The sequence below is a fragment of the Buteo buteo genome, chromosome 1 (assembly GCF_964188355.1).
Source record: "Buteo buteo chromosome 1, bButBut1.hap1.1, whole genome shotgun sequence".
NCBI lineage: Eukaryota > Metazoa > Chordata > Aves > Accipitriformes > Accipitridae > Buteo > Buteo buteo.
In genome coordinates this window covers 66,908,164-66,933,766 of record NC_134171.1, presented here as the reverse complement: position 1 = coordinate 66,933,766, position 25,603 = coordinate 66,908,164, and the positions used below count along the sequence as shown (strand labels likewise).

The 25,603-nt window shown below is 58.7% G+C and overlaps 3 protein-coding genes across 7 annotated transcripts in view; 2 read left to right on the top strand and 1 right to left on the bottom strand.

Annotated features, from left to right (window-relative positions):
* The window catches only part of MKS1 (MKS transition zone complex subunit 1), a 47,364-nt gene that overhangs the window by 13,477 nt on the left and 8,284 nt on the right, over positions 1-25,603 (bottom strand). For 4 of the 5 annotated variants that reach the window (XR_012651419.1, XR_012651421.1, XM_075034657.1 and 1 more), the window contains exons 1-4: positions 970-1,116; positions 747-859; positions 587-657; positions 90-245 (exon numbers count right to left, since the gene is read on the bottom strand). Coding sequence is in view for 2 of the 5 variants with exons in the window: in XM_075034657.1 (XP_074890758.1) it covers positions 90-245; positions 587-657; positions 747-859; positions 970-1,043 (414 nt within the window). In the remaining 3 variants the exon portion in view is untranslated. Of the gene's footprint in view, positions 1-89; positions 246-586; positions 658-746; positions 860-969; positions 1,117-25,603 lie in introns of those variants that run through there. The other variant, XM_075034678.1, reaches the window with a different exon arrangement.
* On the top strand, positions 9,347-12,997 carry LOC142036699 (uncharacterized). The gene is made up of 6 exons (XM_075040157.1): positions 9,347-9,477; positions 9,891-9,976; positions 10,658-10,770; positions 11,527-11,644; positions 12,467-12,590; positions 12,911-12,997. The coding sequence occupies exons 1-6, from the start codon at positions 9,379-9,381 to the stop codon at positions 12,995-12,997; spliced, it is 627 nt and encodes a 208-aa protein (XP_074896258.1). The 5' UTR covers positions 9,347-9,378.
* Positions 13,651-16,347, top strand: LOC142036693 (uncharacterized). The gene is made up of 6 exons (XM_075040145.1): positions 13,651-13,817; positions 14,121-14,243; positions 14,454-14,574; positions 15,083-15,280; positions 15,387-15,511; positions 16,185-16,347. The coding sequence occupies exons 1-6, from the start codon at positions 13,651-13,653 to the stop codon at positions 16,327-16,329; spliced, it is 879 nt and encodes a 292-aa protein (XP_074896246.1). The 3' UTR covers positions 16,330-16,347.

Genomic DNA, 25,603 nt, shown 5'->3' with positions numbered 1-25,603 from the left:
GAACCAACAAATGTTCCTAACAAATGCAGTAGGCCTGGTGGTTTTGACAGTCGCCGCTGTATAGATTATGCGTAACTAAGAGCTGGTACCTCCTCTAGGTTGGTGAACCGGTCATGATCCGTGTAGGTGAAGATGCGATAGTTCTTCCGACCTCCAGCCTTCTCCAGTTTCAAGATCTCCTCATGGTACTGCCGGTCCAGGGGAGTCTGGCAGGCTGACTCATTTTGGTACAGATCCACCTCAAACTGAGAGCACCACAGGTAAAGCGCAAAAGCTGCCTTTCCCCAGCCTTGTCTGAGCCACAAACGCTTTTCAGATGAGATTTCCAAAGCCACCACCGAGAGAGGCAATATCCGTCGGGAATCCCTGCAAACCTGAGCTCCGGAGCGGCTCCGGCCCTACTCAGGCGTGCGACGGCCGACAGCACCCGCCGATGCCCACCCAGAGGGGCTCGGGCACAGCAGCTCACCCCGAAGCAGGAGACCCTACAGGGAAGCGGGGAGGGGGGCCGCCGGGGGGCACAACGAGAAGGAGCTCCCGCAAGTCCCCCCGCCCCCCCCCCCGCGGCCCGCCGCCGCCGCCCCACCTGGCTGAAGAGCTTCTCCTGCCACGCCACCTCGGCCTCCTCTTCCTCCTCGTCCGGGGGCCGCCGGGCAGCTGCGGGAGAGGGCCCGGTCACCTCCGGCGACGCTACCGCCGCCCTCCCGCCCTCCCTCCCTCCCTCCCTCCCCGGGCGCCCCACGTACCGGTCGCGGCGCGGTCGGCCAGGCCCAGCAGCTCGGGGCCGCGCGGGCCGGCGAGCGGCGGCGGGGCCTGCGGCAGGAGGGGCCCGGCCGAGGTGACCCGCCGGACGCGGACCCTGCGGGGAAGGAAGGAAGGAAGGAGGGAGGGCAGGGGAGGGCAGAGGAGGGAGGGAGCGTCAGGGCGGGCCGCGGGCGAGGCGCGGGGGGGGCGAGGGCGGCCGCTCACCGGACGCGCAGGTTGCGGACGGGGTCGCGGGAGCGGTACACGGCGCCGCCCGCGCGCCACAGCGGCTCCGCCATGGCGGGCCGCGCCGCCGCCTCACCACGGAGACGGGGCGGCGCGGCGGGCACGGCGCCCCCCCCGCGGCCGCGCCCGGCACAGCGCCCCCCGCGGCCGCGCCCGGCACAGCGCCCCCCGCGGCCGCGCCCGGCACAGCGCCCCCCGCGGCCGCGCCCGGCACAGCGCCCCCCGCGGCCGCGCCCGGCACAGCGCCCCCCGCGGCCGCGCCCCGCTGCCAGCCCGGGCGGAGGCCGGGGCGGCTCCCCCCGCCGGGCGGCGGCGCCCGAGGCCGCGGCGAGGCCTCCGGCTCGGCCCTTTGCCTCCCGGCGGGGCGGCTGCCGCGGCACGGAGCCCCCCGGCCTCCGCGGGAGGGGGCGTCACCCTAAGCCGGCGCTTCAGAAGCGCTCTCAGGCTCGGGTTTGGGGTGGGAGAAAGCAGGCGTTCTTTACGGCAGCCGGGATCGCTCCGCCTGTCGCGCGTAGCGGTCCTGTCAGCAGGGGAGACTGGGTACAGAACGGTGTGCACGTCCGCGATTTCTGGTGGGAATAAGGAACACGTTCACCTGAGTTCCGGGAGCGCGTTAAGGGATGTAAATGGCCTTGGCGCGGGCGCACTCCAGGTCTTTGGGGGTCTTCTCTGGTGGCCTTCGATAGTCTTCCTCGCTTGTCTGCTGGTTGGCCCTGTTCTGGTGACTCTGTGCGGTGGGACACTTTACATGTTCGATACAACTTAGCCGAAAGGATGTCCGGTAGTAACTGTCCTCTCTTGATTTACCTTCTTTTGTCGCAAACGACATTGACGCTCTAAGCTAAGTTATCTGGAGAGGGCCTAAGGTGTTTCTCTTCTCAGGGAATTTGCGAGGTCGGCCAGAAGTGACTTTCTCTGGTATCTTATACATTTTGCAACGTACAGGATTTCTTATCCACCACTAGTCAGTATAACAAAGCCACCGTCTTCTTTCCTTGTATCAATCCTCACGCGTAAACCTGTCGTTACTCTCACTCCCTGTGCGGTATGTTGTTGACTATATTCTTGGCGATGGTGCAGTCTCACCAGGAGGTTTGGAATGGATCTAAAAAAAAAGCCTCATCATTCTTTTTGAAGTAAATTGGGCACAGACAGGTTCCCCCTTAGCACCTGGGTTCGTCACAGCTCTTGGCCGTTCACTCCTGGGTGCTGTAACACGCCGGTAACACCCTTCTGGTAATGCCTCCTGAGGTGGTGGGATGCCCAGCCGGTCAAGGAGTGACCTACGCTTGTTGTATTTGGAGGCAAATATGCTGGGAAACAGAGGTGAGGTCAGCATCACGGATGACGCGGGCAGTGCAGGAGTAGGGCCAACGCTGGGAAAAGCGTCAAGGGGGCTGATGAGCCTTAGGTCTGTGATGACACGGAGCCCTGCAGCCGGGTTTGCAGGGGAGGATTTCAGCCAATATACGTGCCCCACTTGTGGCAGTACATTCCCCCCACTCCTTCCTGCCAGCAGGAAACAAAACTTCTCCAGGAAGTGTGATGGGTTGACCCTGGCTAAATGCCAGGTGCCCACCAGAGCCGTTCTATCACTCCCCCATCCTCAGCTGGACAGGGGAGAGAAAAATATAACAAAAACTTGCGGGTCGAGATAAGGACAGGAGAGATCATTCACTAATTACCGTCACGGGCAAAACAGACTCAGCTTAGGGAAAATTAACTCAATTTATTACAAATCAGCCAGAGTAAGGTAATGAGAAATAAAACGAAATCTCAGAACACCTTCCCACCACCCCTCCCTTCTTCCCGGGCACAACTTCACTCCCGGATTTCTCCACCAAACCCCCCCAGCGGCACAAGGGGGACAGGGATGGGGTTTACGGTCATCACACGTTATTTTCTGCCGCTTCACCTCCTCAGGGTGAGGGCTGATCACACTCTTCCCCCGCTCCAGCGTGGGGTCCCACCCACGGGGTCAGTCCTCCACGAACTTCTCCAACGTGGGCCATTCCCACGGGCTGCAGTTCTTCACGAACTGCTCCAGCATGGGTCCTTTCCACGGTGTGCAGTCCCTCAGGAGCAGACTGCTCCAGCGCGGGTCCCCCACGGGGTCACAAGTCCTGCCAGAAAACCTGCTCCACGGGCTCCTCTCTCCGCAGATCCGCAGGTCCTGCCAGGAGCCTGCTCCAGCGCGGGGTTCCCACGGGGTCACAGCCTCCTTCGGGAACCCACCTGCTCCGGCGTGGGGTCCTCCACGGGCTGCAGGTGGAGATCTGCTCCACCGTGGACCTCCCTGGACTGCAGGGGGACAGCCTGCCTCACCAGGGTCTTCACCACGGGCTGCAGGGGAATCTCCGCTCCGGCGCCTGGAGCATCTCCTCCCCCTCCTTCTTCACTGACCTTGGTGTCCGCAGGCTTGTTTCTCTTACATGTTCTCACTCCTCTCTCCTGCGGCTGTTTCTCACTCTCCCAACTTTTTTCCTTCTTAAAAATGTTATCACAGAGGCGTTACCACTATCACTGATTGGCTCGGCCTTGGCCGGCGGCGGGTCCGTCTCAGAGCTGACTGGTATGGGCTCGCTCTCTCTCGAACACAGGGGAAGCTTCCAGCAGCTTCTTACAGAAGCCACCCCTGTAACCCCCCCCGCTACCAAAACCTTGCCACATAAAACCAATACATTCCACCCCTCGCCTCTGTGTATCACATTTTTAAGAATTATCATTAAAATCTACATTCATCACACAAAATCTTCACTCACATGAACAAAAAGAATTCCCCACACCAAAATCAAAATAATATCATCACAAAACCAACAAAAAGTGGACAATTTACACACAATCCACCCCTCGTCCCTTCACCACAATTACAACAATAAAAATTCCCCGGTTTCTAGCGAGGGATCCCAGTTGTTGGGCTTCCTTGCCTTCCAGTTGCTGACTATCAGCCCCGTTATCCCAGCATCGGAGCAGCCAGGCAGCAATCCGCTCACCTGGCTGGCGGCTGTAATCTTTCCGCAAGTCCCGAAGTTCTGAGGACGTCAGGGACCGGGTAGTTTCCGCTTCCTGTTTAAGCTCCCTCACTCCTTCCTCCAATTTCTTTGTTGAAGGACCAGCTTCTAGATCAAACCCTTCCTCTTCTTCTTCTTCCCTCACTAATCGATGGTATGGACCCGTTGATCTCCTTGTCCACTGCTTCCTTTTCACTACTGGGGCAATTACTGTAGTTGTTGTTGTTTGGGTCCCTATCTCGAGCATGGTGTCCTCAGATACAGTCTGGGTCCCTGCCTCAACCATGGTCCTCTGACAGTGTTGAACTATGGCTCGGTAGGCATAGGCTAGGCCCCAGTACAGTGCAAGAAGCTGCTGGTTTTCATTGGGATAAGCAAGGCACCCTTCTATCAGGTGGCGTGTCAGTTTGCCAGGGTTACTTGCCTGTTCAGATGTAAAGTCCCAGGTTATGGGAGGTGATAACCGTCCTAGGAATCTGCCCAAATCCTTCCATATACCCTGCCACCCAGGGACCGGTCGCTTGAGGGCACATTTCAGTATTGCCTCACCTAAAACTTGCCTTTTCTTATACCAGGATGAGACCAGATTCCACAATACCCATAATATGCCACCAGTATTAATTATTAGTATTAAACAGCTCACATAAGGGTGAACAAGGACCTCGGGAGCCTGCATAATAAAACCATTCACATCAATGCCTGGTAGGGAGAGGGAGATGTGTTCTCTTATCTCCTCCACAAGATAGCTCCCACAACACAGCAAAGCCATCAGCGCCAGGACAAAACACATAGACATTATTTGTATTAGCACGTTCCCGCGTTCCTTCGTTCTCCCCACAAGATAGCTCCCACAGCACAACAGAGCCATCAGTGCCAGGACAAAGCACGCAGCCATTATTTGCATTAACATGTTCCCAAACTCAGCAAGCTAGAGATAAGCAAGCAGCTAACAAGCTCGGTGACCTGCACAGGAGCTTGCCACTTAATAACTAGCTATAGAACGCTTAATGCAAAACTGCCGTTGTCGTGCCCCACGTTGGGCGCCAAAAAGGACTGTGGTGGGTTGACCCTGGTTGGATGCCAGGTGCCCACCAAAGCCGCTCTATCACTCCCCCTCCTCAGCTGGGGGGGAAGAAAATATAACAGAAGGCTCGTGGGTCAAGATAAGGACAGTTTAATACAGTGATAGCAAAGGTCGCGCGTGCGAAAGCAAAGAAAAAAAAACAGATGATGTTATTCTCTACTTCCCATCAGCAGGCGATGTCTAGCCACTTCTCGGGAAGCAGGGCTTCAGTACGCGTAGTGGTTGCTCCGGAAGACAAAATGCCCCCCCCCTGTCTCCCTTTACTTAGTTAATACTCCCCACAGCAGCCCTCATAGCACTGTGCCCTGCATCAGTAGCTAGAAAGGTGTTGATAGCACACCAGTGTTTTGGCTACTGCTGAGCAGTGCTGGCACAGCATCAAGGCTGTCTCCCCAACATTTTTGCCCTCCCCTCAATGGCAGGCTGGGGCAGGGCAAGATCTTGGGAGGGGACACAATCAGGACAGCTGACCTAAACTAACCAAACAGATATTCCATACCATATGACGTCAGCTCAGATATAAAAGCTAAGTAAAGGGAGACAGGGGGGGGGCATTTTGTCTTCCGGAGCAACCACTACGCGTACTGAAGCCCTGCTTCCCGAGAAGTGGCTAGACATCGCCTGCTGATGGGAAGTAGAGAATAACATCATCTGTTTTTTTTTCTTTGCTTTCGCACGCGCGACCTTTGCTATCACTGTATTAAACTGTCCTTATCTTGACCCACGAGCCTTCTGTTATATTTTCTTCCCCCCCAGCTGAGGAGGGGGAGTGATAGAGCGGCTTTGGTGGGCACCTGGCATCCAACCAGGGTCAACCCACCACAGGAAGAGAGAAGGGGAAGGAAACCCTGGAGGCTGCAGGTTGAGATTTGAACTGGTCAATCGAGATGCGCCAGGTACACCGAGGTGACCCTCCTGGCCAATAGATTTAAATGACCACAGGTCAGATTCGACAGGGGTACAAACGGGGTCCTGCCGGAGGACATGTGGGAATCAGTCCTCCTCGGAGCAGCGGGTCTGCAGTCGGGGACTCCCCCTCGAGCCATCGCTTTAAATCTTGGGGATTCTTAAGTCGGCCGTGTAGTATTAATTCTCTTTACATCATCGAGCCTGTGGTTTTAGAAAATGTTACCGGACTTCTAACTGACTTTTGCTGAAGAAGAAATCTCAGTTCTAACTCCTGTTGGATTTGGTTAGTCGTGCACCCGTAACACCACTGTTAGGAGTAACCCCTGTGGTCTGCTCTGAGGGCAGAGGGGTGCAGCTCATTTCCACTGTGAGGATGCTAAAGGCAGCGTCTATGATGGATGCATGTCCCAAGGGTCCTTAAAAGACGTGGTTTGCGGTGGCAAGGGTGCTCTGTGCTGGGCGTGGGTGCGTGCAGCCCCTCTGTGACACAGCCTGGTGTCACAGTGGGACAGCCCCGCATCACAGTGGGGACAGCCCCTCTTTCCCCATCGGGACCGGCATCCACCCCACACACCCCGGCAAGGCCGAGGGGACGCCAGGCGCTGGGAGCTGTTCTTGCCTCCGCTCTGCTCTGCTCTAGAAGAGCTGCTCTGCAGCGAGGAGGAGAAGGCGGAGAGAGGCAGCACACCAGCACTGGAGGCGGTGAAGGGCGGCGGCGGAGGAGAGCAGAGAGGAGGAGTAGGCTTTTTGCAGGGAGCAAGAAAGCCATCGGCCAGCCACCTGCTGCGGTTCTTGGCCTGGAGCAAGGGTGGAACTAAGATGGCAAGAGACCTCTTCTTGCAGCCTCACTTGTCGCCAACAACTGAGAAGCTCAAGAGTACTGGTAAGGCCCTCAGACCCAATTTCATGAGTGCTGCCAGGTCAAGGATGTCTCTGAAAACAGGCATGGAAACCCTGAGGGCTGTGGGGGTGGCTGCTCGGGACTGGTGACTGCAAGGAGGGACCTGCTTGACCATCCCTGAGGGCCGAGGGGCTGATTCGACAGCCAGGGCTCCTGGTTCTCTTCCTGACGTGGTCCCTGCTTTCCGGGGGCACCCCAGTCAGAAGGCCCTGGCCCCGAAGGGCTGCTCCTTGCCTGGTGGTGGGCATTGCCCACCCTGAGCTCATGTCTGAGTGGAGGAGCTGAAGGTGCTCGTGGGCTGTGCAGAGTCGGTGTGTTTGGAGATGCAACGCAGGGAAACCGGCTGGGGAGACACCGGGGCCTGCCCTGACCCTCTGAGACTTCCGCGGAAGCCAGCACCGTGCCCTCGCTGGCGTGGCAATCCACTGCCGCTTTCCCATGGGAGCGAGTCACACCCTGGAGAACTGCACCTGCAAGGAAAGGAGCCCTCCTGGAGGCCAGCCAAGGGGTCCTTTAGTTCTTGCCGGGCTCTAGAGAGACCATCTGAAACGCTTGTGTTAGAAATACATTGGTCCTTGGGCAGGAGTGGGCTGAATGGTTTTGCGGTCGCTGCCTCAGAGCATGACATGTTCTTCCCTTGTTTTTCCAGAGTTCGTCAAGGTTTGGGCCAGCATATCATACTACCTCAGCCAACAGCTGGCTCTGCACCAGGTGGGACTCACCTCCTTCTCCTCCCCTCACATCCTGACGAAGGTTGATGAAGTCCTGACAGACCTTGGCCATGGAATGCAATTGGTTTGCCCCTCCTTTGCAAGACGGAACAATGCCCCAGCACGACCCTGCAATGCACAGATGTGCGACGGACCACCTCCTCTGTCCGTTCAGATGTACAATAAGGTCCAGGCCTGGTGTCATAAAAAGGGTTGGTGCTTCTGGAGTCCCCATGGTCAGAGTTGCATGACAAAACTTGGGAGCCTGGGACACTTCAGGGTTTATTCCAAGTGTGGGAACCACACACACACACCCCCACCACCCCCACCACCCCCATCTTTTATCTTATGGAGCCAAAGGATGTTTGTCAGCGTTTCCTGAACTACCTGGCTCTTCATGAATGAAGGGGAGGGAGAGGGAGAAGCGTGGGCCCTGTTTGTCTTCTCCCAAGATTTCCAAAGAGCCCATCTTGCTCCTTTGTACCTCAGGCGTGGGCAGGGCACTCAGCGCCATCACCATTCTCTGACAAGTCATCCATCTGTCCCTCCAAGACTTCTGATCCACCACCTCATCCGTTTCAGGCTGTCCGCATTCCTGGACTTGGGACTTTTGTGGTTGTCAGAGAGCGAGTAGTCAGCAAGGAGAAGGGTCTGGTGGTTGTGGAGAGACCCGTCTTTCATCTTGCCAACGCTCTTGCGCGGGATCATGACCTCCGATATGGTTGCATAGACGTTCCTGGTAAGCAGACAGACTGGAAGCGGCGCTTGCCTTTTTGAGCAGAGTGGGGAGGTGTGCTCTGTTGTCCAGAGGTGACTGAGCGGAGTACCAAACTCCCACCGCAGTCCTGAGAACAGCTTCAGCTGGAGAAAACCAGCCTGCTGTGCAAAGGAGCCTGCCTACCTACTCGTTTAAATAATCACCAGAGGACAATACAGCGTAACAGCACACTCTCTCTGACCTGCCTCAGCAACAGGTTCCTTCCAGTTGTATTGGTGCTGTGTCTTCTCGTTACATGGTATTTCAACTCTCGCTCCCTCTTTCTGCTGCGCTGGACCTAATACAGGCAAATGCCAGGCTCTTCCCGGCTGTCACAGCCTCTTTGCAAGGGGGAAACCCGGGGGGGAAAGACGGCTCGTTCCAAACCCCAGTGAGCGCAATGCCTGCGCTTCCTAGTTGCTGCTGCCATTGCAGCAGCTGCCGCAGGACCCTGGGGGGCACCAAGAGCTTGGGACTGTGTTTGGGGTGCATTTCTGCGGAACAACAAAGAGAGCACAGAGTGTGGGCACAGCTCCAGTGGCCTGGCACCCGCCAGCTTGCCGTGGGACCTGGCGCCTTTCTCCCCACCTTGTCCTGCAGTCATGGTTCTTCTTCCTGCCAAGCGCCTAAGACTCTTTCCTTCCCTTTCTGTATCCGAGAAACCATAGCTGTTGGCTCCACACCTCACTTTCCACCTCTGGCAGGAAGGGATGACCGGAGCTTCTCCTCAGAGGCGCTGTACCAGCGAGACAACTCAGTAGCAACGTATTGCACGAGAGCCTGGCAGCTGCAGACTTCTGACTGTAGCCTGCTTAGCAGCTCTGCAAGTTCATGTGTTTCTCTTCTCTTGTTTTTCAGGTCATCAACATTTTGAGCAACTGCCATACGCTCGGATAGCCTCAGACAACGCTGTCTCTGAGGGCACGGTGCAGCTCTGCGTGGAAAGGACCATGCGTCTTTTCCGTGTTTGCCTCGAGAACAGGGAGAACGTTGCCCTCGTTTGGAGGGACGTGGGCATGCTGATCATCCAGGGAAGAGACGTCAAAATGAGGTTTTACACAGACTTTCTGAAAAGGCTGAATGGGACTGACCAGAGTTTGCAAGCTGTTCTCAAGGTAGGCTTTTTATTTTCCCAGTGCCACTCCTGGTTCTTCTGAAATGCATTCTGGGGGCTGGGGTCTGCTTTCTCCTGGCCTGCCATGCCTTTTGTTCAGCCCCTTGGGCTCCTTGCGGTCTACAGTACCGCAGGCGCTCTGTAGAGCGCTTGCCTTGCGTGCAATGGTCCGGCTTTGCAAGAGGTACCACCAGAGGGGCCTGGCTTTGTGACAAAAGGCCAGCGTTGACGGTGGGCAGCACTCCTGGCCTCCCTCTTGGGGTAGGGAGCAGAGGCACAGGCAGAGCAAGGCGTGCTGAGGCCAGAGCCCTTTGGCCGCTCTGGCTTTTTGCTTGCGTTGGTCTAAGGCGGACTGAGCAGCCAGCCCTCCCCAGTGTCCCCACGTCCCATCATCTGTCTCCATCCTTGTTGCAGATGCCAGAGATGAGGGACTCGGTCATCTCACGCCATGACACTGCTGCTTCCCAGACCTCTTCTGGGCGTGTTGTCGTCCTACCAGGGTATGTTTGCTCCTGCAGCCCTTGGCCGAGCAAGCGAGCAGCTTCTCAGCTCGTGCTTGGGAGGGCTGCCTTGCCAGGCGCCGAGAACTACACTCGTGATGGCACTGAGGACTGAGTGTTTGAGAGGCCTGTTGGCAGGGAAATCCCTGCTTGCTCTTGTTCAGTTTGACTTCATTTGGAGGAACGTGGGACAGCGACAATGCTTCATGTGCCTGTCCTACCGTGGACCTAGAGAGGCATTTAGGCAACATTTTCCATCGGGTTTCTCCTGCTCTTTTCCTTTCCTGTGGGTGAGACTGCCTTCTGCTTGGGGCCAAGTGGTAGAGGGGTGGGTTCTTGTCCAAACAGGACCTTGCAGCTGGTGGGCTTCTGCAGAGCTCTGTCTCGTGCCAACATTGCTGTGCAGTGCCATCAATGACTCAGAGGAGTGAGGTAACTCCTTATAGCTGCAATGGCATTAATCTGCAAGGCTCGACAAGAAACTCGGAGGACTAGATAATGGTATTGCATCATCAGAGCACTAGAGATTAGTCTGCCCTCCACGTGCACTATGAGTAAAGAGCGGAACCGTTTTCCCCAGAAGCAGCAACGGGAGTTCCTGCTGTGGTCCTCCGGGATGGGCTGCCTTGGGAAACAAAGCGGTGTCCTTTATTCAGCCTGGTGCCTACTTCCTCTTTCCAGGTACAAGCTTGAGACCATGCCTAAAATGCCAACAGTGAAAGCAGACCTGACAGGACATGTGAAGGCCACCCCAGAGAAGGGCTGGGGAAAAGGTGATGGCAGTGGAAAGAAAGGTAAGGGACCAGCGGGTTGCTGGCAGGGGGCTGGAGGTTTTCCTTCCTCTGCTCCTGGAGGGGCTTAGAGCTGAGGTTCCCCTAGGATGCCTGGAAGAGGCAGAGGCACCTCCTGTGACTCTCTGTAGCCATTATGGTAAAGCTCCAGTGGCCCATTGTGGAACAAGGTCTCGGGACAGCCCTGCACCACAAATGGCCACTGGGACTGCTGAAGGACACCTTCCCAGCGGCCTCCACTCCCCAGCCTGTGCTGCAAACAGTGCCAGGCTCTGACCCTGCTTCTTTCCATCATATTCTCCGATGTCTCAGAAGCTGTGCCTTTGGTGCGAACCTGCCCCAGCAGCAAATCTGTGTGCAGGGGACCAATGCAGAAATCCCAGAGCTGGCTCCTCTTGTGCTAAATGATTCCCTTCCCCAGAATGGCTCTTGGAGACCACCAGCATCTCCCAAGGAGCCCCCCATTACAGCACAGGGATGAGAGAAAGCTGTCAAAACAGTTTTCCCCAGGGAAATAATAATGGTGCACTGCAGGCCTGAGGAGCTGGGCAAAACACCCAGTGTCAGAAAAGGCCTAAGACCTCCCAGGAGACATGGCTTTCATCCAAAGGGGTGAAAAGGAGCACCTTCAGCAGTGTTACCACAGGCCTGAGCAGACCTGCACATCACTCTTCCTGGAAATGGGACATGATAGGCACCCAGTTCCCAGAACAACACCAAGATGCTGTTCTGAAGATTTGTCTCATTTCCTGTTTCTAGAGGATCTTGCCGAGCAGCGCCTCCTTCGTCGAGCAAGGCTTTCTCCAAAGCGGTTACCTGCAGCGACTGTAAAGTCAGAGCAGGGTCAGAAAGCTGAGGGGAGGGAGCCTCGTGCCAGGTAAGACACTTGCCTAAGTGGTGAGGGTGACCCCGTGCTCTCTCGTCTGCGTGGGAGCGGGATGTTTCTCCTGGACACAGGGGCTAGACAAACTCAAAGTGCAGTTATCCCACGTCCCACTAACTAACGGTTCCTTGGTGCACGGCAAGCGTCTTTTAGCTTCTTGGGAGACCCTGCCAGCAGCATCATTTCTTTCTTTGCTCCTGGTGTGCGTATCCGTTGAGTAACTAACTGCAAGTGCTCCTTCCAGGAGCGGAAGGTCTGTTTGGCTTTCCCTTCAGATTGACATGACCCCGACCTTTCTGTTTGCCGAGAACAGTGTTCTGCACTTAGGTACTGCAGAGGGTTCCTCCGATTAACCAGAAGCCTCTTCTATCTCTTATGGCCTGCAAAAGAGAAGGGCCAAGGAGAGCTCACTGGCAGGATTGCTTTTCTCATGGGGTCGTGTCCTCCTCCTTTTGACACCGCGTCCCCAGTGCCCAACCTCCTCGTACAGCGCGTGCGCACTCTTTTATTTCGGACCGCTGAGCAGACTTCGGTGCACTGACCCGAAGGATGTAGCGGTATCTCTGGGCGTAGGACCCCATTCCTCTCGTTGCTCCAGCAAGAGAGGGCCTAGACCTGGGCATCCTGAGTTTTAGTGGGGCTGTTGGGCACATCTGAGTCTGACAGCTTGGGGTCTTCTCTGTCTCTGTGGACTTGATCGCAAGGAGGCAAGTAGAGCGCATTCTGCTGCAGAAGCAGGTGCACCACTTGGAAGCGCGAGGTGCAGAACCAGCTCCTCCTGCACTCCTGCCAACACACCCTGTTGTGTCTTTGCAGGCAGCTACCAGCCATCCAGGGGAGCTCCTTGAAGGAAAAGGAGGAGAAAGAGAAACAGAAGCTAATTCTGGTCGAACCCCGGACAGTAGACTTCATTGCCAGAGCTATTGAGAGGAGAGAAAAGGTACCCGACACGGGCTGCTGCAGCGAGCGTGTCGTACCGGACTGTAGAGAAGCGTCACTCCATGCGTGCCGATTCTCACAAGATTCTTCAGTGTGTGTGCACAGGACCCCTGACTAGTTGCTTTGGTGTTTACTTGAAGAGAGGCGGGTGACTCTGCCATTTGAGACTATATTCTTCACTTCCATTAGCCTCACGAAACACACCCAAAGACCTTACTTGGGAATGTTTCTGTTGGCAACATGACTGCAAGGCTTGTCTGGGACAGCCAGCTGCCAGGTGGTTTTTAGCCTGGTGGTCGCTCATCTTCCTGGTCATTACAGACGGGCTCTTTGGTGGAGCCTGCAGGAACCTGGGAGCAAAGCAGTGTGGGCAGAAAGGCGGGAGAGAAGGGGCAGAAGGGAGGGTAGGAATGAAAACAGACCAGCCCTCTGCAGGGCAGACTAATGCAGCCTGCTGTTGCATTTTTGTCCCCTCCAGAATAATCACTTGAAGAAGAAGGAGAAGCTTCCAAAACACATCCAGAAATACTTGGATGCAGAGGAAAAGAAGAAAACAGAGCTGGCGGAGGAGAAAAAAAGTAAACTGCAAACCCGGCCAGGGACCAGAAAGAAGGCTAAGAGCGAAAAGGAGACGCTGAAAGCGAAAGCGAAGGGAGAAAAGGAGACACAGAGGAGCCAGGTACTTTGAATTCCTGCAGAAAAAGAGCACTTTCTCTTCCGGGGGGCTGAGATTGCAGGGTACCTCTAGCACCCCAGCCGTCCCAGCAGCATTGCTGCAGCAGAGCTGGGCGGGTGACTGCTGCCTTTCCTGAGCAAGAGGGGCGACCGGGAGTTAGTTGTAGTGGAACTCTGGTGACACTCAGGCATCACCCCAAGGGTATGCTGAGGTCCTTCTCCTGGTTTTCCCCATCCTGCTGGGGTCCCTGCCAGAAGTGACCCGGGGGTGTGCATGCTGGGAAGCAGCACCCTCCGGGTGCGGGGCTGTTGTATGAGCATCTCTTCCTGTGCAGGAATCTGTTACCTCTGAGCAAGCATCAGGCAGCCCCTCAACTAGCACGGAGATGACGGACTCCAGCCCCGCCCTCCTGGAGACGACGGACTCCAGCCCCGACCTCCTGGAGACGACGGACTCCAGCCCCGACCTCCTGGAGACGATGATGGGGGAGTGGGAAGAGGCCGGAGAAGAGCCACCCACAGTCTGCGAGGACGACACTGTCCCCCCTAAGCGGTAAGAGTGCGCCAGCTCCAGCCGAGCCCTGGAGCACTGGAGTGGTGGTGAGCCACTGGTGGTGGGTCAAGGAAGCCAAGCCCTGAGCCATGGGGCCTCACAGAGCGCCCGGGGATTTCTCCAGCCATGGGAATGAGCTGGGCTAGAGCCCGCTGGCAGGGGCCAAAGCAGGTGCTTGAAACTCCTCCTGCCTTGAAGGGGTTGTGGGGCTGAATGGGGCCACATAGGTGTGGGGCTGGGTGCAGGAAGAGGCAGGAGAGTCGCAGCTGAAGGGTCAGAGAGACTTTGTCCTTGCTGTTGCAGGAGCCTTTCCCCACGGACACACCAGGCCCTGCGGCAGGTGGTGCCGTGCATCCTGGGGCAGGTCACCCGCAAGCGCAGGGGGCAGAGGGATGACCAGAGGGATCTGCAGGACAAGCTCAAGTGGTAAATCTCTCCAGACACGGGCAGTGTCTCTTCTCCCGCGCTGCCCTTCCTCCCGCTCCCCGCAGCACCGGGGGAGACAGGCGCTTTTCCTGGTGCTGGCCTCTCGGCAGAGCCGCCTTCTGCGGCTGCGGCGGGCACCCAGGTTGGGAGCCCCGGCTGGCGAGCGGTCTCCCTGTGCTCACGCCACCTCCTCCCACTGTGTGTCTGCAGCGAGCTGGCAGTGCTGCAGTGGCGTCGGCTGGGGCAAGAGGCATGCAGCAGCCCACAACTGCGGGAAGCTGGACCCCAACCTGCACCCCCTGCTAGGGCAGGGAAGAGGAGGGCAGGACCGGTACGTGGCATGGGCTCCTGGAGGGACTGTGTCGTAGCCACCTGTAGAAAAGCATAGTGATACGGATGTCATGTCTTGCAAGACCCCATATGGTGTGCTTAGCTGAAGGCTGAAGCACTTCTCCCGAGGCTTTCTCGAGAGGCAGCAGGTTGTTCTGTCCATTTAGAAGGCAGCAGGTTGTTCTGTCCATTTGCAAGACAGCCTTCACTGCTGTCATCTCCAGCAACACCCGAAGAAATGATCTGGTGGTGTTTGCAATGGCGACAGCACTGCCAGGCTTGTCTGGGGTAGCAAGCAGCTGGGTTGCTTTCAGCCCCATGGTCACTTGGCTCAGGGGTCATTGCAGAAAGGCTCTGCAGTCGGGCCTGTGAGGACTGACTGTGAACAAACCAGGGCTGACAGAGAGGCTGAGAAGAAGGGGTAGGAGGGAGGGAGAGAGCTAAAATCCCCTCAGCCCTCCGCCGGGGAGACTAACACTGCCTGCTGCTGCATTGCCGTGGCCCTGCAGGCGCAGCCCCGTGTGTGCACGGAGGAGGAAGGACGCAAGCTCTGGGACTCCTTGCGCAAGAAGTGCCAGCAGAAGACAAAGGCAAAAGCGGAAGCCCCGAAGGCTTGGAAAGAGAAGCGAGAGCAATGGGAGGCCCAGGTGCTGCCGGCAGTGAAAACTAATGAGGAAAAGAGTATTCCTGTCCTGCGGGGAGCCAAGGTGGGAAGGTCCCTAAGCCCTAGGAGCTGACTGTCCTGTGTGGGGCTGTACCAGTTCCCTGCTGCCCAGTGACACCTCCTGTGCTCACCCCTCTCTCTCTGTGCAGGGCTCCTACGTTCGTGGCACTCCAGACTGGTGGGGAGAGGGCAGAAAAGGGCCATCCGCGGAGGATGAGGAGAGCCCAGAGGACAAGCTGCGTCTTTGCCTTTTGGAGTCCTCACCTCTGAAAAGGTGAGTGTGGGCCAGCTTCAGGCCAGACCTGGGCCAGCTGGGGGCTGGTGACCCAGCTGTGGGCGGGGGAAGCAAATCCCAGAGCCACGGGGCTGGACATGGACAGCATCCTCTCCTTTGTCACACCGTGGGAATGGCACGGGTCAGTCCCTGATGCCAGGTGCCTCTCTGCAGCCCCAAGCACAGCCGGCACTGAGGGGGCTGTGGGGTTGAATGGGACCATGGCAGCGAGGGCGACTGGGAAAGGGGAGAGGTGGGAGGGTCCTGGTCGAGACGTGAGACGTTTGCCCTTGCTGCGGTAGCAGCCTTTCCCCACGACCCAGTGGGCTTTGCGAGGAGCAGCGACCCGCCTCCTCGAGAAGGTAGAGGGAAAAGCCCACTGCTGTGGTGGCGAGGAGGTAAGGATCTCCAATCATGCCCGGCGTTTGCCGCTGCCCGGCAGTGCCCTTCCTTCCTTTGAGTTCCCACAGCCCCCGGGCAAAGAGGGTCTTTTCCCAACAGCCCTCGTGGCGTGGAGAGCAGCAGGCTGGGATTGCATTGCACGGACCGTAGGCCTGCTCTCTCCAGACAGAAGCAGAACCCACCACATGTGTCCTGACTAGACTTGCAGTGGTGCTCTGCACCTCCCTGTGACTCCCTACAAGACCACAGAGCTTTGTATTCAACTCCTCAGCCCTGCGGAGCAGATCTGGTCCACGTCGGCGAGTGCCAGGAGAGCCTCTCGGGCACAGGGGCTCCCGAGAGAGATGTCCAGCCAGAGCCTCCTCCAGCAGGACGAGCGCCAGTGCCGACCAACCAGGCTTCCGTCTGTTCAGTAAAGCCCCATCTGCAAAGCACTGGGTCTGACGATGTGGGTCTTTCCTTGGTGGCTGTGAAATCTGCACTCGGCAGTGGGTGAGCTTTGGTGGGGCAGGGAAAGGCCACTGCAGGAAGCAGGGCTGGAGCTTCGCTCCTGCTCCAAGGGCAGCCCTCTCCCAAGGCTTTGCTGTACCAGCTCGGCTGGAGCCCTGCTCTTCGTGGCCCTTGCACCTCCTGGTCTCTGGCAGTGTGCCCTGCTGTGGCTGCACATCCCTGCCGAGGAGGGGATTTTCCACAGCGGGGGAGGAGGAGGAGCAGTGCTGGGCACCCAGGGGAGCAGAGCTGCAGGGGGGAGCATCCGGGGGCTCGCACAGCCAGGGCGCTGCGGGGTGCCCAGGGCAGCGCTGTCAGGGGTACCCAGAGCTGTGCAGCCACCACCCTGTGCCACGGGGACAAGGAAATCCCAGGCAGGAACCGTGCCTGGGGAGAGGGGAGCTACAGGGGGCTGCTTTTCAGCTGGGCGGCTTGACTCTGCCAAAGCTCTGCTTGGGCTCCAGAGCCTTTTGTTTGACACCTCCTGGCTAGGAAGGCAAGGGGGAGCTGAGGTGAGGTGGGGACACCTCCGAAAGCTTCTCTCCAGACACCTGGGTGGGCATAATGCGTGCAACAGGGGGCTGTGCAGGAGGAGGGAAGGAAGCCCGTAGCGGCTGGCTGTTGGGCACCCACACCCTGCGCGGGCTCCAAGGGGACTCCATGCAGGCGGTGGCGGTGACGCTTCCAGAGCCCAGGCAGGCTTAACGGCGCTACGTGAGGCTGGCTCAGTCTGTTAAGCCTCTGCGGGCTACTTTTCTCCTGAAAAGCCCTGGATTTGTGGGGACCTGACTTTGCCGACATAGAAATACACCCTTTCCTTTTCACACTGCGGGATTGCTGTGCCTTTCTCCTGGCACCCAGGGACCTCCCTGTGCCTTTCTGTGCGTCCCAGGGCCTCCCAGGGCTGGCAGCAGGCAGCCAATGGCCTCTCCTTGGGCACTGCCACCCCTGAGGAGCAGCAGGGTCTCCCGACGGGCAGGGGAGGATCAGGCCCCTTCGGGCGTGCTGATTCCTGCCTGGGGGCTGCCAGCACCGACCTCGACAGCATCTCTGTGCCCACCATTGCCCCCACCAGGGAAGCTCTTTCCCCTGGTCCCCCTCTACGGATGCACCAGCAGGGCTGGGGAGAGGGTAGCTGGGCCACAAGGAGAAAGAAAGGCTGGGTGAGAGGCCGAGCCCCTGCTGTGCCATGCCCCTCGCCACGCCAGATGCCCCAGTGCAGGGCTGAAGGCCTACCCCGGCTATAGGCCTATAGGCTGAAGGCCTACACGGGCTATAGGCCTATAGGCTGAAGGCCTACACGGGCTATAGGCCTATAGGCTGAAGGCCTACCCCGGCTATAGGCCTATAGGCTGAAGGCCTACACGGGCTATAGGTCTATAGGCTGAAGGCCTACCCCGGCTATAGGCCTATAGGCTGAAGGCCTACCCCGGCTATAGGCCTATAGGCTGAAGGCCTCTACCTCAGCACCGACCGTGGGCTCCCCCAGATGAAGGAAGCTGCGGCACGGCCAGGAGCCAGCCCTCCGGTTCCCCAGGAGAGAGCCTGGAGCAGGAGACCAAGTGATGATCCCTGGCGGGCTGAGGTGAGCCTCAGGGCACAGCCCCACTGGTTAGGCCCAGCGGCCCCAGGTCAGGGCCTTTGTGTGGGGGTGACACTGGCGAGGGGTAACCCCACAGGCAGCTGCAGGGAATGGTCCCCATCTTGCTTTTGTTGAAGCGTGGCTTTCTGGTGACCAGGGCTTCTGCCTAACAGCTCAGGGTTTAGTTAGCTCCGTGCCCCAGCAAAGAAGAACAAACCACCCAGAGAAGCCAGGAGTTTGGGCCTGCCCCTTGAACTAGACTGCCCTGGACAGGACCAGGAGCTGCGCTGAGTTCCAGGAGCTGCGCTGAGTTCCAGGAGCTGCGCTGAGTGAATTCCAGGAAAGCGGGAAGACCCAGGAAGGCCATGGCCAAAGAGGTTCGAGCCCTGGCCGGACGTCCGTTGTGAAGGGAACACTGGTCGCGCGGTCGGGACGGTCTCTGTGCAGCCCAGGGTACTTTTGGGACGTCGCCTCTGAGCTACTGTGGCTGCCCTGTCCTCCCTGCAGCTCCCCTCAGCAGAGCCCAGCTCCCCCTAGGCTGCTGCTCAGCAGGCGCGTGAGGCACAGAGGCTTGGCCGTGCTGTTGGCCTCTTTTGGGATCTTTCTTTTGGGGCTGGCAGCAACTTCGCAGGCTGAATCCCAAAGGTGCTTTATCTGTCCCGTCCTCCTGCCGGGCTCACTTGGCTGATGGGGATGCCATGGGTCTGTGGCCAGTGGGCTGGGTGCCCCGTGGGGGGTGCAGGGGTCTTTGGGAGTGCCAAGACACCTCAGTGCCTCTTCCTCCGTGTCCCCCGGCAGCCGACGTGAGCTGTGCTTCAAAATGCCCTGCAGGCCGGGACCGTGCCAGGGAGCAGTGGTGGGGTTGGTGGGGTTTTGCGAACAGTCACGTCCCAAGCAGAAGAGGCGTGCGTTGAAAGTGGGTAAGGGGAAAGGCCCCTGAAAAGCTGAGGCTGGGTGACCAAGAACGGTAAGGATGCAATTTTCCCCAGTGGAGCGTATCAGCCTGGAGAAGGGGAGGCTCGGGGGGGACCTCATCAATGTGTATCAATACCCAAAGGGAGGGTGCAAAGAGGATGGAGACAGGCTCTTTCCAGTGGTCCCCAGTGCAGGACCAGAGGCAATGGGCACAAACTGAAACACAGGAGGGTCCCCCCGAACATCACAAAACACTCTTTTACTGCGTGGGTGACTGAGCCCTGGCAGAGCTTGCCCGGGGAGGCTGTGGAGCCTCCACCTTTGGAGACACTCAAAAGCCGTCTGGACGTGGTCCTGGGCAACCAGCTCTGGGAGTCCCTGCTTGAGCAGGGGGTTGGACCAGATGACCTCCAGAGGTCCCCTCCGGCCTCAACCATTCTGTGATTCTGTGACTGCAGACATCATCAAATAGCGTTTGTCCTCTCTGCTGCCTACCTTACAAATCTCTAAAGGCACAAATAAGGAGCAGCTTAGGTGCTGTTCAAATCAGCCAACTTTTATTTGGATCCCAGTGAGTTCTGTACGTTTAAAGAAGACTTTCTGAACCATCCTTCAAGCTCTCAGTCTCTTAGACTGTAGATGAGGGGACTGGTTCAGCATGTTGAGACAGTTTAGAAAAAAGAGCGTATTTTGCTCAGGTTTCCTACTCTGATAGCATCTGGCAAGCAATACACCACGTTAAAGTTCCATTGACAGTTGTAACACCAAACAACGATCAGACGAGAGGAGCAGGTGTAAACATCATTTTGCCGAAAGAGCTTTTCAGAGCGGAGGAAAGGATGTGAATTGTAAGATGCCAGAAATTGTAGCAACGTGAAGAGAGCATCTCGTCACATCTGTGGTGAACTCCGCACTGTGGCCAGTGTAGTATCATCGCAGGAATGATTAAAGATTAGCGTGAGATTACAAAAGAATTGGTAAATTTCATTAGTAACGTACCAAGTGAGTTGGGATAGAAACACTCGGTTAGGATACTGAGCTTACATTTTCTTATCCTGCTCCAAGCTCAAAGCAGAAAGTGGTATTCCTACTGTGCTGCAGGGGAGAAGTTTCCGTATTGCTAAAAAGCAAGCATAAGACACCCCTGCCTGGGGATAACATTCCCCACAGACCAAAACACTCAAATGGTAGAACTTCTGTGCAGCCCCCGCAGAAACGGGCTTCCCGCCATTCTGAAAGCTGGGAGGGAGCGCAGGCCATCAGGCAGGAGGAGTGTCCCAGAAGATGGCCGTGGAGGGTTGCAGGTGGTGGTCAGCCAGCCCCAGCGCAATGATGAGGGGTTCTTGGTCACCGTCAAAAAAACCAGAACAAGCTAACACCAGCAAGACAGCAACCTCCATTTCTGCAAGGTTCCCAAATCCTAAAAGGGCCAACTCAGTAGAAGATGCTTCATTTTCTTTTCCCTCTTTTCTGCATGAGCTCTTCCTGCTTGGTAGGAGGAAGAGAAGAGATGAAGCGACAAAGAAATACAACTTGCGTTAAGCTTGAACAAATCTCAGACATCTAACATAACCTTGCCAAAGGAGAGAGGCAGGGCTCTGGAGAGCACTGAAGGGAATGAAAGGTCCCGGGGGCGTCCACGCTGGGACGTGAGAACATGGGGCTCTGGGCCAGCTGGAGAGCAACAGGGAGATGCCCAGGGAATATGAGGGCAAATGTGGGGCTTGGGGCACCCCAAGAGGACCCGAGTGCCCGGGGTGAGTGGGCCTTGTGCCGCCCACAGGGGACACCCTGCCCCTCCCGGCCTGGGTGGCGGGTCACAGTGGTGCCTTTATGACCTGACCTGTCTCCGTGACACCCTGTGCTGCTGCATACGGTCAACGCAGCCGTGGCCCCCACCCCGCAGTGTCCGGCAGGACGGCGACGGGACAGGGCGAGAGCGTGGAGCTGGCGAGGAGCCCCCGAGCGCAGCCCACGTCTTTCATCACCACCCCCGCGGTGCCGAGGCATTTTGCCGAAGCTTACCCCTTCCCCATCCCTACCCCTTTCCTCTGTCCCGCAGGATGGCGGAGAGACCCCCCAGCCGCCCCAGGGTGGCCTGGGAGGAGAACGGGTCTTCCCAGGAGAGCAGCTCTCCAGCGGAGCCCCACACGGTGTGCGTGCCCAAGCTGCTGCAGACCGGTAAGTGAGGGGCCCTGCTGGGCTGGGCAGGGCTGGGGCCAGCGAACGCACCCCGACGGACGCCAGGGTCCTGTTTCCCCGGCACGTCGGCAGTGGCGGTCCCACGGGCGGGGAGCACGGCACTGCCGGAATGCTGCTTAGGGCTGGGAGACTGCCCCAGCACAGCCTCCCGCAGGGTGGGAGACAGCAGAGGGGACCCGGCTCCTGCTGCGGGCTATGGGCAGCAAGAGGCAGCTGGCCTGGCACTAGGCAGCCGTAGTGGGGGACGGGGACCTTTCCAGCCCATCTGCAAGCGAGTTCCTAAGCTCGGTGCCCTCGTGGCTTTCTGTGCTGTGCCGCGCTCCAGCATCACGGCCCGCCTGCCGGGCATCCTCCAGCCCGGACGCCCGTGGGGAGACCGCGCCGGGGGAGCGGGAACGGGGCTGGACGGAGGGCAGAGCTCCTTCCTCTCCCCACGTTTGCCTTCGGCCTCTCCCTACAGCCCTCCCTGCTCTCCTCCTTTACTAGGTGCCCGCTCTGCCGCTTCCACCTGGCTGGCTCTGTACAGAAAGGAAAAAAAATCCATGCGGTTCATCCAGGATTTTCTGAAGAGCTCCGAAAAGGTAACCACGGCCATTCCCACGGTAGCTGTGCCTGCGTCTCCCGATGGAGCCACGGGCTCTGCTGCCTGCTGCCAGGGCTGCTGGGCGACCGCTGGCTGGGCAGAGCCGCTCCCGCCGGCTCTCCTGCCCAGCACTGCAGCCCCAGTGCTCCGGTCCTGCTGGCCGCGTGTCTACGTTCTCACGCTCCCCGTTTGTCTCCCTGGCTGCCAGGAGAAGGCCCAGCAGATGCAGTTCCTAGAGACCATCTGCACCCTCTGCAAAGCTGCCAGGCACGAGGGCTTGTCACGGGGCCTGAATGCGTTCTGCCACAAATTTGAGCTGGCAGAGAATATCAAGGTGAGGGGACACCCGGCGGGTCTGGGGAGGGCGGCAAGGTCCCCGGGCACCGGCACAACGTGAGGACAGCGCATGGGCAGGGGAAGGCAGGGACAAGCGTGTGTGGACACCGAGCTGCCCCGAGGGGACTCGGATGCCGCTGAGAAGCCCTGCCAGCAGAGACCCCAGCACCGGGGCGGGAGGCACTCTGGGGGCCGGTGCTGGGGCAGGGGCAGAGGGTCTCCGCCAGCCCTGCCACCTGGTGCTGGGTCTGCTGGCACTGGGTGCTGGCAGCTGCCAGGTCCCATCCCAGATATGCTCTGCAGGTGCTGCTGGAAGAGGAGCCCAGGGACCAGCTGCACACAGCGGTGCGGCAGCAAGCAATGCTTGCCATCGCTGCCTTGAGGTACGTGCCAGGCCCCTGGTTTGGCTGGAACCTTTCCACCACCCGTGGCCCTGGGCCTGGCCGGGGCCACCCCCCACCCAGGCACAGTCCACTGGTGCCATCAGAGGGCCTCTGCTTTGCCCTGCTGGCAGCTTGTTGGGAGGGCGCAGGGGAGGGCAGAGGGATCCTGCAGCTCCCCGCCACGTCTCGGCTCTTCCCCAGAGTGGGAAGCGGGAGGCTTGCCTGCCAGGACTGTCCTTTGGCCCAGGCCATATCGAGGACGGAGGAGGTGCCTCCTGGCAGCACTCCCCACACACCCTCCATCCCTCTTGGGGACGCCCTGCTCCAGAGCTCCGTGTCCACCTGCCCAAGGCATCGAGGCACCGCTCCCAGCACCAGCGTCCAACAGGACCCCCCCCCTCTCTTTTTGCAGCAAAGCGGAGGTGGAGCTAGCGGGCAAAAAGAAGAGCCTCTTAGAAGCCTGCTTCAAGAGTGTCTTCCTGCTTCCTCCAAAAGCAGACATGCAGGGCCTGGACACTACTCTCTACTTCGAGGTAAGTGCTGGCTGAGCTACAGGAGCCCCCAGTCCTCTGGGCTGCTCCCCGGCCACCGCGTGCTGAGAGACAACCGGAGATCCAAGGCAGGGCAGGGTATCGACTTTGCTTTGCCACCCTCATCCCTTTGTCCCCTTCCCGTGGGCCTGGCCACGTCCAGTGCCGCAGGCTGCTCTGCCCACAGCAGCTTGCCTGCTCCGAGGCTTCCCCCGGGCACCGCGAGGCAGCGCAGGCATCCTCTCTTGGTGTGGGGAGTTCAGATCCATCTCCAGGGTTGAGAGGGACTGCAGAAAGACTGCCACAACCCTTTGTCCTCCTTGCAGACCCTGGACGCCATGGACACCATGCTGCGGACGTTGGTGCTCAGCTCTTCTGCCCCTGGCTTCACAGAGCTGCAGACAATCTTACAGGTCTGGTGTTGGCAAAGAGTAGGGTTCGCAGGGGCTGTTCCTCACCCTGCAAGGGAGTGTCCGCTCTTGACTGGACAGTTCCCACCCCAGTGCCATGCACAGAGCACACTGCAGGGAGGGTGCCCAGCTCCCCTGGGGGAGGCAGGGGTGGCCCACCGTGGTCTTCCGGAGCCCAGTGCCCCCTGCCTGCAGTCAATGTGACTTCCCCTCTGCAGCCTCCTCCTGCGTCACGGCAGAGCCTTGCCCGTGGCAAGTCTGGGCCAGCTCTGTCCCCAGAGCTTTCCTTGCACCAAAGCTGTGGGAGGCACTTGACCCCTCTCCTTAGGCACCACAGTGGCGGCAGCTGGTGCTGCTCTTCCCCTGCCTCGCAGTCCCTTGTGCTTTCCTCCCCAGGTCTGACCGGGGCAGAGACCCCCTGGGACCTGCCTGTCCTGCACAGGGAGCCCAGCCCTGAAGCTCTGTACTCCTGCCTTCCCAGGGGGCTGTATCCCCATTCCCACCTTGCAGACCCCCCGGGCAGGCTCCTGCCCAAAAGCCCAGCCTTCGTGGAGAGGGGACACAGGGCTGTGTTCTGGGGGAGGGCACGGAAAGGAGCAGACGCTGCCCTGGGTGTGGTGTCTGCCTACCTGCCTGGCCACAGGGACTGCACGTGTCCAGCCAGGACTCCAGCAGTGCTGCTTCTGCTGCTGCGGGCGCCGGCTCGCAGGCCACATCGGCAGTTTCTCTCCTCCCAGATGCTGCTGACCTTCACCAGCTGCCAGAGCGCAGTTGTGTGCGAGAGGGCCGTGGGGAGGATTGGGAGGCTGAGCGATTTGCTGGCCAGCTGTTCCTCCGTGGAGGTAAGGAGCCAGGCAGCCTCCAGCCAGGCTCTCTCCCCTTCCCTGCACACGGGAGCAGCCTGCAGCTCAGAGATGCCTGCGCGGCAAGCCTGGGCACCGGCTGAGGCGTTCAGCAAGGCTCTGCCCTGGAGCGAGGGTCTTGGTTTCTTTCTTTTTTCTTTTTCCCACGGTCTTCTCTCCCCAGTTCCCTCTCTGCCAGGAGCCGTCTCGGCCCCCAGTCCTGTGCAGGACGGGACTGCCCAAGGGACATGGTGGGAGCCCAGGCCTGGCAGCTCTCCCTGCCCTGCTGCCCAGCTAGCTGCTTTGGGAGGGCCCTCCAAAGCTCCAGCTCACCGGGGATCCTTCCCCTGGGCAGAGTCTGGGGTTCGGGGCTTTGGTCGCAGCTGCTGGACAGCCCTTCTTCCTGTCCTCCCTCCCCCGCCCAGGTCTGGAGCACCTTTGTAGGAGAGGATGCCAGCCCTGCCTGCCACACAGAGATCCATATGCCCATCCTGGGACAGCTGCTGGGGCATCTCATCCTCTGCCGCGCTCGCAAGAGCTGGGAGATCAGCTGGGCTGCTTTGGATGCTCTTCATCACCTCTTCAGATTCATCCTGCAGCAAAAATGTAAGAGAAGCTGTGGTGGACCGCATCCCCCCCCACACATCTCCTCATACGCCTGCTTGTTTCTCTGGCTCTTGCGACAGACCGTTCTTGTGCTTTCTGGAGGCTGTCCATCAAAGTCTGCTTCCCTGACCTCCTTTGCCCCTCACAGCTGCTTCCCGTAGCATCCCAGCTATCGTTTTGCTGCAGAAGCTGAATGCTCGCCATAACCTCCCTCCTCAGCCATTCCTAGTTCAAAGCTCTTTTCACCATTTGGTAAGCTTGTTGGCAAAGACGCCGTGTCCTACCGACTCTTCTGTGATTCCCTCCTGTTTAGGCACGGCACTGCCAGAGGATAATGCAGAGCATCCACAGCGTCAAAGGGAACGGGAAGCTGCCATCACCTCCTGGCTTTCTTTGCCCAGCACCAGCAACATTACAATGGTAATGAGCTCCTCGCTTGCTGCGCCTCTTGTCCGTGGCATCAGCAGGAGGCTCGTGTGAGCAAAGGGATCCGGAATCGGCACGGTTGGCATGGCCTCACTGTCACTGGTGAGAGGGTTGCTGCTGTCGCTGAGCAGGGACTACAAAGGGCTGCACTCCAGTGTCCCAGCAGCAGCTCCAGCCCTCCTGTCCACCAGCAAGCCCTGATTCTCTCTAGGGCCAGCACACTGTGCCCACGACCCCAGCCCTCCTCTCTCACCCTCAGGGCCCTCTCTTCTCATCCTCCACCGCGCAGTGACTGCAGCCCCTGCTTCCAGCTGTCCTGTGGGCACTGCTGTCAGCACCGCCAGGCCATCGCTTGCCAGAGCTGCTCTCGCCGCTCAGCTAAGCAG